The sequence below is a fragment of the Cebus imitator genome, unplaced genomic scaffold (assembly GCF_001604975.1).
Source record: "Cebus imitator isolate Cc_AM_T3 unplaced genomic scaffold, Cebus_imitator-1.0 Scaffold602, whole genome shotgun sequence".
Taxonomy (NCBI): domain Eukaryota; kingdom Metazoa; phylum Chordata; class Mammalia; order Primates; family Cebidae; genus Cebus; species Cebus imitator.
In genome coordinates, this window is record NW_016107917.1 from 935,259 (window position 1) to 948,066 (window position 12,808).

The following is a 12,808-nucleotide window of genomic DNA, read 5'->3' on the forward strand; positions in this document are numbered from 1 at the left end:
GGAGAACCACTGCTCTTGGGCACCAACAAAGCAGCCACACGGGGCAAAGCAGCAGTGCCGGCCGGCACAGCCGCGCTGGCCGAAACAGCCGCGCTCGCGACCCGTGGAACTCCTCCACCTGGGAATTTCCTAGTCTGTGGGCAATAATAATGCGGCATCCACTCACCCTCTGTGCTTTCTCTGGGAGCTGCAATCCTGAGCTGTTCATAAACGGCCATCTTGGATCGATCGTGACAGTCTGTTCTTTATAGGAGCTCAAATGCTGAGCTGTGAGCTCTGTTGTTCATTCGGAGCTGCTGGGCAGACACGTTTAGGTCTGCTGCAGCAGAACTCATAAACTGCTTTTTGTTCCCAGGTGCTCTGTCCCAGCGATTTAAGGCTTTATTTATGAGTTTCTGTTATGCTGTTGCCTTCTTTTTTTTCCTTCAGAGCTTCCCTGCCCAGCAAGGAGGCAGCCTAGTCACTGTCTGCCTGTAGAGGCTTTGCTGAGCTGCTGTGGACTCCGCCCAGCTGCCGAGTGAACTTCCCTGCAGTCCTCTTTATATGGGTGTAGTTAGAACTGCCTCGGCAATGGTGGCCCACCTCTGTTAAGGCAGAGTCTCTCTGTAGTGGCGGGTTGCCTTGGCAATGGCGAGCTGCCTCAGCAATGGCGTCCATAGTGGTGGATTGCCTCAGTAATGGCAGATGCCCCTCCCCCACAGAGCTGGACCATCCCGGGTTCAGCTGCGCTTGCTGTGAATCTCTCAATCCAGAGAGTTTCTGATTGCTGTTCTTTTGTGGGGGTGGGACCAACTGAGCCTGATTGCCTGGCTCCCTGCCTCAGAGCCTTTTTTTTTTTTTTAAGTTGGTGTTCCAGTCGCCTGTTGAAGAGGCGCTGGGATCTGTGTGTTTTCCCATGTGGCGACTCACTGCACTGGCTTAAACAGTGGCACTGAGATTAGTGTACCTTTTTTTGCCCTGGAATCTACTGTCCTGGTTACCTGTTCAGCCCCCTTTTTAAACAGATGAGTGGGCGACTTCCCGTCTCCAATTGCCAGCCAGAAGGGCACCCGGAGCAGTGTATTTTGTACGGAGAACCGCTGCGCCGGGGCGCTGACAAAGCAGCCGCGCGGTGTAAAGCAGCAGCGCCAGCCGACACGGCCACGCTTGCCGAAACAGCTGCGCTGGTGACCCATGGAGCTCCTCCGCCTGGGAATTTCCTAGTCTGTGGGCAATAAAAATGTGGCCTCCACTCACCCTCTGCACTTTCACTGGGAGCTGCAATCCTGAGCTGTTCCTAATCGGCCATCTTGGATTCCAGATCTGAAGTCTTTTTCTATTAAGAGCAACATTTGGGTACCCTCAAAGGAAGTTTCTTTTTCTCTTTTTCTTCTGTGTAGGTTGCACTTTTTAATTTTATGTCTTACAATGTTTTGTTGAAAACTAGACATTTTGGAAAGCATATTGTAGCAAGTCTAGATACTGTTTCTCCTCTTTCTGGAGCTTATTGGTTTGTTGTTGAGTCATTTATTTTTCACTTCGCTGGACTAATTTGGTGGAATTTATTTTCCCCACACTGTGTGGCCTCTAACATTCTTGCTTGGAATTTTTCCCCTTGTTTTTATCTATTCATGGCTTCTTATGGAGTCACCCCTGCATCCAAGTTCACTTACTGGCCCAAAGTTGTGCTTAAGCTCACTTAGGCAATTAGATTTTTCATCCTTTCCTGTGGTATGTGTGTTTGTTTAAAGACTGTTTTTATAGTTCAGCGAGTTTGTGGTTTTGCCTTGCATTCAGCCAGGGACTAATAGCTTGTATACTCTTTCTCTGCTCATGCCCAAAAAAGCATAGTCTTGGCCATGTGCACAGTCTCTCAGATCCCTCGGTATAAGGCCGATTTGATTTTTAAGCTGGCTTCCCTGGATCTTAGTTTAATTTTCAGTTGGTGTTTCATCAGAGGTTCTGCTTAAGGCCCTGGAGCCAGTGAGGCTCAAGGTTCTTTCCTGATAGATCTGTGTATGCCTTGGGTAATGCTTTTTAGTCTGCCTCAATACTTTCTCTGATTGTGCCTGAGTGGGTGCAGAATGGCACATGTGCACAGTCTTCTGGACCCCCAGAGATAAGTGTGACCCCAGGGGTTTTCTTCTTGGCTGTTACCCTGGTTCTCTTTGGTAACCTTCTGGTTGGTCTGCTGACTATTATCATGGAGCTATCAACTCCCTCTTAATTGCTCACTACCAGGATCTCCATTGTTTTCAGCAGTGCCCTTAGACATGAACTTCTCCATGCTCTGTTTTAAATACATCGGTCCCCTCAGGAAGAGATGCAGAATTCTTCTTTGCTGCTGGCCTTTGCTTCTTGTCAGAACCTCTGAGCCACATGACTAGAGCTGGGTTCAGGGAGAATGGCATGCTTTTATTGCTACCGTATTAGTAAATTCTGGTGGTATGGCAGCCCTTGGTCTTCTTAGTGTGCCCTTTTGACATGGAACCTCTGTCTGATGAACCAGCTGGGGTGAAGATGATCAGGATCTCAGTAGTCTTTACCTGTCACATTTGGGGTTGAATCCTTACTCTAAGAGTGAGAGCTGAGTAGGCAAAGAAAAGCTAGTCCTCTCAATCGTGCTTGCCCAGAACACTTCCATGACACAAGCCTGGGAATGGCAAGATAGTCTGGCAGCCTGCTTCTCCACAGGTGAAACCATAGCCTAGGATTTTAGGAACTGTGGGGAAAAAGAATTCTTATCTTCTTGGCTGCACCCATCTAGCGTAGCTTCCATCACTTGGAGCCAGTATAGATGGGAGCACTTTATAGCTCAAATGCCATGGACTCTCACTGGTTTTAGTGAGATTTAGTCTATTTTCATGAAGAAATGTTTTCCCATTTTCCATATGCCCTTAGGACAATTTAAATTTTCAGAGACTAAGTGGTTGTTTTAATGAATTGTCCAGATGAGTGGTTGTTTCAATGGGTAGAGTGTCTAATATCACCATTGCAGAAGTTCCACCCTCATTGGTTATTTTAAAAACTGGAAGTATAAGGTTAATGTACTAAAGGAGACCTCAGTGAAATAGGGCTGACAATGACTAAGCCAGCGTTATGTCATTGTTAGTAATCTGAAAACTCAGTTTGATAGTTATGGGTCAGTTATGGTTCATTTTTATTTTTATTCATTTGTTGAGACACAGTTTCACTCTGTCACCCAGACTGGAGTGCAGTGGTGCCATCTTGGCTTACTGCAACCTCCATGGCCCAGGCTCAAGCGATTCTCATGCCTCAGTCTCCCAAGTAGCTGGGATTACAGGCACGTGTCACCATGCCGGCTAATTTTTGTATCATTAATAGAGATGGGGTTTCTCCATGTTGGCCGAGCTGGTATTGAACTCCTGACCCCGGGTAATCCAACTCCCTTCACCTCCCAAAGTGCTGGGATTACAGGCGTGAGCCACTGTGACTGGCCTAGAGTTGTTGTTGTTGTTTTTTTTTAATTTTAAAGGAATATTTCAAAGTATTGTCTTCAAGTTAGTTAAATTCACCAAGATTTTATTGACATACTCCTCTGGAATACCAATTTTGTGGTGAATGATTTTTGATTTGCTTTGTAGGTATTAGGTTTTGAAACCTTGAAACTCATATTAATACATTATTTGTGGTAATTGGAATTTCCCGTAGATAATATGGTTTGGTAATTAAAGCAGAGAACTGAAAATCAAATTTCTCTACTCCCCAACCCCTCACTCTCATTTTCAATACCAATCTAGGAAATATCAGAAATAATTTTATTTCTATGTTGATTTGTTCAGCTGCGAAATGGAACTAATAGTGCTTCAGAAGGGTGGTTTGAGACTTAGTGAATATTGCTAAAGCATTTGTTTCTGTGAAAACAACTGCATTTGTTTTATTTTAAAAATATATTTATGTTTCTTTGGAGCTCGGCATGGTGGTTCATGCCTATAATCCAACACTTTGGGATGCTGAGGCTGGCAGATCACTTGAGCTCAGGAGTTCGAGACCAGCTTGGCCAACATGGTGAAACCCCATTAAAAATACACACACACACACAAAATTAGCCAGGCATGATGGCAGGTGCCTGTAATCCTAGCTACTCGAGAGGCTGAGGCAGGAGAATCACTGGAACTTGGCAGATGGAGGTTGCAGTGAGTCGAGATCGCACCACTGCACTCCAGCCTGGGTGACAGAATGGGACTCCATCTCAAAAATAACTAAGTAAAAAATTAATAAATAAATACATATTTATATTTCTTTAACTTTAAATGGCCAAGTAAGAGCTTGTATACACTTGTAAAGCATTTAATGCAGTATATATTATAATAATTTAATGCAGTATATTATATATATTTAATGCCATATATATACGCACAAATGGAAAACAGCATCAATATAATTGTAGTGTTGATTTATTGGGTCTCTCCTAAGGAAATTTTTTTGTATAGTTGGAAAGTATTGCTTTATATCATTAATTTTCATGTATTAATTGGATGATAATCTGTTGTAGTGTAAAACGGAAAAGTAGAAATAAAGTATGCTTATACTATGTCTTCTTAGTAATATATAATCTTAAAAATTATATATTACTTGAAATGGATATATATATATATATGTATATATATTTTTTTCCTTTTTAATGACAGCCAAAGCTATGATATTGGGAAGATGGATAAGGATTCTACTGATCCAGAAACGCTGGTAAGGATCATGTTAAATATTGTAGAAGTAGGTTGAAGAACCTACTTTATGTTATTGTTATAAAATTACAATAGCATACTCCCATGTATGAGTAAATTAGCTATTGGGCACATCATTCAACATCTCAGTGCATTTGTTTTTATACATTTATATAATATAATCTACCTCATAGGCATGTACTCATGAATTAATATAAGTAGAGTGCTTTGAACAATGTTTGACTATGTAAGTTTTAACTTCTCTTTCTTTTTTTTTAAATTTTTTTTGGCAGAGTCTCGCTCTGTTGCCCAGGCTGGAGTGCAGTGGTATGATCACTGCAGCCTCTGCCTCCCAGGTTCAAGCGATTCTGGTGCCTCAGCCTCCCAAGTACCTGGGACTACAGGCATGGGCCACCACACCTGGCTAATTTTTGTGTTTTTAGCAGAGATGAGGTTCTGCCATGTTGGCCAGGCTGGTCTGGAACTCCTGACCTCCGGTAATCTGCCCACCTTGGCCTCCGAAAGTGCTGGGATTACAGGAGTCAGCTACCATGCCTGGCCTAGTTTTAACTTTTCTTATTGCATATTTTGAAGTTGCAGATTTTTCCCCAACTACCCAGACAGAACATGCCTGGATATGGAAATTAATCTTAATATGTAATCAATCAAAATGTGATTCTGTAAATAAATGTGTTGTAAAATTACTACATTCTATAGCAAAATGAAATTTTTTGAATATCCATTTGATTCTTACTATTACAGCATATTAATCAAAATGTAGCTGAATGCCTTTTAATATATTTACCACCATAATATGTGGGGAATAAAAGAGAGGCATAAAATGTAGCTTCTGCCTTTAAGGAACTTATGATTGAAGGATAAAACTAGTACAAGTGAATACAATGAAATGTTATCCTGGCTTTAAAAGGAAAGAAATCTGACACATGCTACAACATGGATTAACTGTGAGGAGATTATGCTAAGTGAAACAAGCCGTTCACAAAAGGATAATGTATGGTTCCACTAAGTGAGGTACATAGAGTAGTCAAATTCATAGAGACAGAAAGTAAAATGGTGATTTTACGGGGTAGGGTGATGGGAGAATTGGGAACTATTATTTAATGGGTGTAGAGTTTCAGTTTTGCAAGATAAGACAGTTCTTGAGATGGATGTTAAAAATGTTTAAAATTGTCATGGAGCCAGGTGCGGTGGTGTGCACCTTTAGTCCCAGCTATTCAGGAGGCTAAGCCAGGAGGATTGCATGAACCCAGGAGTTAGGGGCTGCAGTGAGCTGTGATCATGCCTGTGAATAGCCACTGCTTTCCATTTGGGAATCATAGTAAGACTCCATCTCCAAAACAGATTTTTTTGAGACAGGGTCTTGTCACCCAGGCTGGAGGGCAGTGGGTGTGATCAGCTCACTGTAACCTTCAAACTCCTGGGCTCAAGCAACCCTCCCTCCTCAGCCTACCGAGTAGCTGGGACTACAGGTTCACCCCATCACATCTAGCCAATTTTTAATTTTTTATAGAGATGGAAGTCTCACTTTGTTGCCTGGGCTGGCCTCAAACACCTGGCCTTAAGTGATCCTCCCACCTCGGCCTCTCAAGGTGCTAGAATTACAGGCATGAGCCACTGCACCTTGCCTTAAATTTAAAAAGAGGTTTAAGATGGTAAATTTTATGTTATGTGTATTTCACTACAATTAAAAATAAATTATATATATAGTGACATTGTAACTTGTTATATAGCAATGGGACTCAATTAACTACAATAATTGCAACAATTTGGATGCTCTCACCTATAATATTGAATAAATGAAGCAAGATACAAAGCAGTACATACTGTATGATTCCATAAATATAAATGCCAAGAACAGTCAAAATGAATATATGGTGTTGGACATCAGGGAATTGGTTACCCCTATTTGAAATAGAGTCTGAAAAGAAGCATGAGGTGAGCTTGTTGCTGTTAATGTTCTGTTTCTTGATTTTTCTATTGTTAACATACATGTGTTTACTTTGTGAAAATTCATAGAGCATAGAATTCATAAGAGCATAGAGCTCTTGAGATTTTTGAACTTTTCTATATGTATTTTACACTTCAATGAAGAAAAATAGAATTTAAAAAACGCTACTGCAAGTGAAACAATTTGGGAAAATAATGATAAACTTTGTGGTACTGACCCGAAATATGCAGAAAGGCATGTAGAGAAGGGGATTATCAAGATTAGCTAGAGCAGTTGAAGGAGGCTTTTGGTAGGAGATGGCCTTGTTGATGGGATCCACACAGTTAAAAGGGTGGAAGAAAATGATTCCAGGCAAGAGATCTAGATGGGAGATGTCTAAGAAGGAAATAAGGATGGAAGATAGGATACAGGCTTCATTCAAATGGAGTATTCATATTGTAAGTTTCGTGAAGTAACACTATACAGTAATTTTTTATTTCATGCCAGCAATCATTTATTTGAGGTGTAATTTATATACAGTAAACTGCACGTCTCAAGTGTACAGAGTGATGAGTTTTAATATATAGTTTTGTATATTACACCATACAGATCAAGATTACAGAAACTTCCAATACCCCCAAAAGTTCCCTTGGCCCCATTCTAGTTAATACCCACCTTTACTTCTAAGGAAAGAAAGCCACTATTCTGACTTTTATTACTCTAGAGTATTTTTGGCTGTTCTTGAGCTTTGTATAAATGGAATCATACAGTTGTCCTGTTTTATGGCTGGCTTTTTAAAAATATACATTGTGAGATTCATTCATTTTGCTGTGTCTTCTGGATGATTTGATCCTTTTACTATTATGAAATAGCTACAGTATTTCTCAGAAATGCCATATTTTAATATAGTTTGAAGTCTGGTAGTGTGATGCCCCCCGCTTTGTTCTTTTTGCTTAGAATTGACTTGGCTATGCGGGCTCTTTTGGTTCCATATGAAGTTTAAGGTGGTTTTTTCCAGTTCTGCGAAGAAGGTCATTGGTAGCTTGATGGGGATAGCATTGAATCTGTAAATTACTTTGGGCAGTATGGCCATTTTCACGATATTGATTCTTCCTAACCATGAACATGGAATGTTTCTCCATCTGTTTGTGTCCTCTTTGCACTGTTGGTGGGAGTGTAAATTAGTTCAACCATTGTGGAAGACAGTGTGGAGATTCCTCAAGGACATAGAAATAGAAATTCCATTTGACCCAGCAATCCCATTACTGGGTATATATCCAAAGGATTACAAATCGTTCTACTATAAGGACACGTGTACACGAATGTTCATTGCAGCACTGTTTACAATAGCAAAGACCTGGAACCAACCCAAATGCCCATCGACGATAGACTGGATAGGGAAAATGTGGCACATATACACCATGGAATATTATGCAGCCATCAAAAACGATGAGTTTGGGTCCTTTGTAGGGACATGGATGAACCTGGAAACCATAATTCTCAGCAAACTGACAGAAGAGCAGAAGATCAAACACCACATGTTCTCATTCATAGGCGGGTGTTGAACAATGAGAACACATGGACACAGGGAGGGGAGCACTACACACTGGGGTCAGTTGGGGGGAAATAGGGGAGGGACGGTGGGGGGTGGGAAGCTGGGAGAAATAGCAAGGGGAGAAATGCCAGATGTAGGTGATGGGGAGGAAGGCAGCAAATCATACTGCCACGTGTGTTCCTATGCAACAATTTAGCATGTTCTTCACATGTACCCCAAAACCTAAAATGCAATAAAATAAATAAATGGGGAAAAAAAAAAGAAAAAAGAAATGCCATATTTATTCCATAAAAGTTGTTTGGGGGAGCTTATCAGTTCTTAGAGTTGTTCCATGATAATAACAAGGTGGTAAGCTGATTAAATGAAATAGTGCTCTGCCTCGGTTTCCTTATTTTACAAGTAAGGATGATAAAATTCTTGTGTTAAACACTGTTAAGAAAATAATTATATTAACACAATTATATTAAATTTAAATAAGCCAGGAATGTAGCCATTACTGTAAAATTCTTAGACAATATTTTGAATGGGTAGCATAATGATGAGACATATTCCAAGACTATGGGGTCGCTTAAGGAAATGCTACTTCATAAAGATGACCTATGTTTGAGAAGATGCTTGTCACTGTGGAACTGCTAGTCAGCTGTTGTATTGAAGTTTAACCATCAGCTATCTGCTTTTTTTCTAATTTTTTTTACAGGCTAAAGTTCTACGGTTATTAGCCACCAATTATTTGGATTGGGATGACACCAAATATTATGATAAGGCTCTCAATGCTATAAACCTAGCAAACAAGGTATGAGGCTCTTATTTTTGAATACTAAGTTAATGTGTTTTTTGAAGTTTTGATCACATTTTGAAACCCAGTTTAGACATTTGCTTCAGCATTTACTCTCACAGATTGTTGTAATCTCTTCTATAGCACAGAAAGGAAAAATAAAATATTGCTGTAATCTGAATGTTTGTGTCCCCTCAAATTCCTATGTTGGAATCTTAACCCTCAAAGTGATGATATTAAGAGGTGGGGACTTTTTGGTGTACAATGGAGGTAAAAATAAAAGAGGTGAGGACTTTGGGAAATGATAAAGTCATTGGGAAAATCCCTCTTGGATGGTATTACTGCCCTTATAAAAGAGGGCCACAGGAGCTTGTTCACCCCTTTTATCATGTGAGGACATTAGAAGGCACCGAGCACCTTGACGTTGGAATTCCTAGCCTTCAGAAATGTAAGAAATCAGTATGTGTTGTTTGTGAAGTATCTAGTTTATGGTATATTGTTATAGCAGTATGAACAGATTAAAACAAATATACTTCTTTGAACACCAGAGATTTTTGAGAAAAATTTTATTTCCATGAAACAAATAGTGCACGCCTGTAATCCCAGGCACTTGGGAGGCTGAGGCAGGAGAATCACTGGAATCCAGAAGGGAGAGGTTGCAGTGAGCCAAGATTGTGTCACTGCACTCCAGCCTGGGCAACAAGAGCCAAACTTAGTCTAAAAAAAAAAAATCGTATTTTCTGTAAATAAAGATAGTTTTACTTCTTGCTTTCCAATCTGCATGCCTTTTGTCTCTTTTTCTTTTCTAATTATTCTAGCAAGAACATCCATTACTATGTTAAATAGAATTGGCAAGAGCAATTTCTTTTTCTAATCTTAGAAAGCGAGCTTTCAGTATTTTGCCATTAATTATGGTGTTAGCTATGGGTTTAGCATAGACGCCCTTTTTGTCAGGTTGAGGAAGCTCCCTTCACTCCTAGTTTTTTTGAGAATTGTACAACCACTTTGAAAACAAATTTGACGTTATTTGATAAAGTAGAATTTGATCATACCCAACCACCCAGCAACTTCACTCCTAGGTATATATTTTAGAGAAGCTCTAGCATTTGTATACAAGGAGAGGTGTACAGAATGCAGATTGCAGGATTGTTCATAATAGCAATTGGGTTGAAAACAGCTCAAATGTCCAAAATATAATGTGCAAATAAATTGTGATTTAGTCATATAACAGAATACTATACAATAGTTGTTCTCAAACTTTAGCTTGTGTAAGTATTACCTGGAGTGTTTGTTAAACACAGTTTGCTCATTTATTACCTTACTAAACAGATAATAGAATTCATGTTGAATTGGAAACTTTCTATAATGTGAATAAATGATAATTATTTTACACATTTTCTTACACACATGCCACACATAATTTGCTAGGCAGTACTCCCAGAGTTTCTCCTTTAGTTGGTTTTGGATGAGGCTTGCATTTCTAACAAGTTCCCAGATGGTGCTGATTCAGGGACCACCTTTTGTGAACCATGCTATATAGTAACAAAAACAAATAAATTTCATGTATCAATATGGATGAATCTGAAAAAACATGATTTGAATCGAAGTCACAGAAGAATATATCTAAGAAGTCACAGAAGAACTTATATGCATTATGACTCTGTTTAAGTGAAGTTCAAATGTAGACAAAACTAAATTGTGTTGGCTAGGTTGAGCTGTTACAACAAAATACTATAGACTGGGTGGTTTAAACAATCTCAAAAGAAAATAAAATTAACTGCTTTGTTGTTTTGCTTACAAAGAACATTGCCTGAGGTTCATACAGTTTAAGTATTGATTTTGTCATTAAATGTTTGTCACTCATTGGAAATATTTACATGTTCTTTTCCATATATTATTTCATTTAGATTGAATAAATTATTGGGAAGTATCCTCAGGGATAGAATGGATGTTATGACATAATCTTTTGTAATTTTGATTTCCTTTGATTATGAGTTATCCCAAGGTGGTTTAATAAAGCTAGCAATTACTTGAAAATTGTCTTTTACATTTCACAATTTTAATATCATTGTGATTTCTTTGTTTAAAATAGGAACATTTAAATTCTACCGGGCTTTTCTTAAAAATGAAAATCCTCTTGAGAGGTGAAACATCTAATGAAGAACTCCTTGAAGGTACGATCTCAATGTGTGATGAGCACACCATTTTGAAACATCACTACAATTCGTTAAATATAAGAACTTTGGTAGTATACCAAAAATAGTTGTAATTTGATGGTGGCTGAGAAGAAAACTGATCACCTAGGAAAGGGAAAATATTGTCACCCAGGAAGAAAGAGAGAAAGAAGAAAAAATGGTAGCAAATTTTAAAAGGTTTTTAAAATAATAATAATAATAATAATAATAAAGCTGAATAAAAGCAATCAGTTTTCTTTTAGCCCAGCAGAGAACTGTAGCTACCCAACCCTTCTGAAGTTGTCTACCACCATGAAGAAAGAAAGACTAATTATTATTTGGAAAAGCCTTTGTAATGCTGTGTTTTTTTAATTACTTGTTTATAAACATTGCTATTTATTTATCATAATTCTCCAAGGACCAGAATGTACACTGCACAGAAGTGGGTAATTGGGCAAGTCACTTAACTTTGCTTTGTTTCTGCATTTAGCAAAAGAGATATTATCTACCTTATCGTGTTGTTTTGAGAATCTTATGAGAAAATGTGTATAAAGCTTTTAGCACCATACCTGGTGCATAGTGTGCAATATATGCTACCTATTACTGTAGTTATTATCATTGTTACTGTTATTACTACTATATGGACGCATTACATGAGGCAAAACTTTGCACACTAACCCTTAATATTTCAGTTTTCTTTAGTCATAAAATTTATTTACTCTAAAATTCTTTTAATGTTTTACATTCTTTTTAGTAATCTTTAAGAGCTGCATTATTTATACTAAACAAAATTATACGTTAGTATAGTTACTGATTGTCCAATAAATAATAACAATTTGTTATAATTAGGACTATAATCCAATTTGGCAGTAGCCCTAAATTTAGTACTACTGACTCTTTCAGTTGCTTCTAGATTTTTAGCCAATCACTTAAAGAGACCAGAGAAGCCCAGATGTATTGGGGATTCTGCATCTCTAGGCAAGAGTATCACCTCAACATACACAAGTTGAAAAATATTACAAACCAGAAAGACAACTCTACTTTTTTGCATTAGGGGAATGAGCAAACCAACTAACCAATTAAAAGAATACATTACTCAATCTAAGACAACATAGGAAGACCAGAGAGATTATTGGAGTCACCAAGTTGAAGTAGATTAGTTTTGGAAGATAATTCCTCATGACAGTGTTTGTCCAAATGTAGGTAAGAAGTAGAGTTTAAAATGAAATTATTCTTTATTCCCAGATTGTTTTTACTTAACTCAATCTAGATACTCCTGAAGTTGTAATGTCAGTCGTAGTTTGATTACAGATTAGGAGGCTAATCCAAATCCAATTTTTTAATATTTAAAAATACTAGATTTTTTCTTTGTTGCATTGAAAGAATGTGTGAAACTTGCATTTTTACATTCTGTTCATTGCTTTGCTGGTGAAAATACTTTACTCTTAAAATGGTCAACCTATGGCTCACACCTGTAATCCCAGCACTTTGGGAGGCCAAGGAGGGTGGATTATGAGGTCAGGAGTTCGAGACCAGCCTGGTCTACATGGTGAAACCCTGTCTCTACCAAAAATACAAAAATTAGTCAGGCATGGTGGTGCATTCCAATAGTCCCAGCTACTCAGGAGGCTGGGGCAGAAAATCACTTGAACCTGGGAGGCTGAGGTTGCAGTGATCTGAGATCACACCACC

At 38.7% G+C, this 12,808-nt stretch overlaps 1 protein-coding gene across 1 annotated transcript in view; it reads left to right on the forward strand.

Annotated features, from left to right (window-relative positions):
* LOC108294777 (testis-expressed protein 11) overlaps positions 1-12,808 on the forward strand; it is a gene marked incomplete at its 3' end in the record, with an annotated part of 231,744 nt that overhangs the window by 136,113 nt on the left and 82,823 nt on the right. The window contains exons 10-12 of the mRNA XM_017516729.2: positions 4,632-4,686; positions 8,865-8,960; positions 11,035-11,116. Coding sequence (XP_017372218.2) covers positions 4,632-4,686; positions 8,865-8,960; positions 11,035-11,116 — 233 coding nt within the window. The remainder of the gene's footprint in view (positions 1-4,631; positions 4,687-8,864; positions 8,961-11,034; positions 11,117-12,808) is intronic.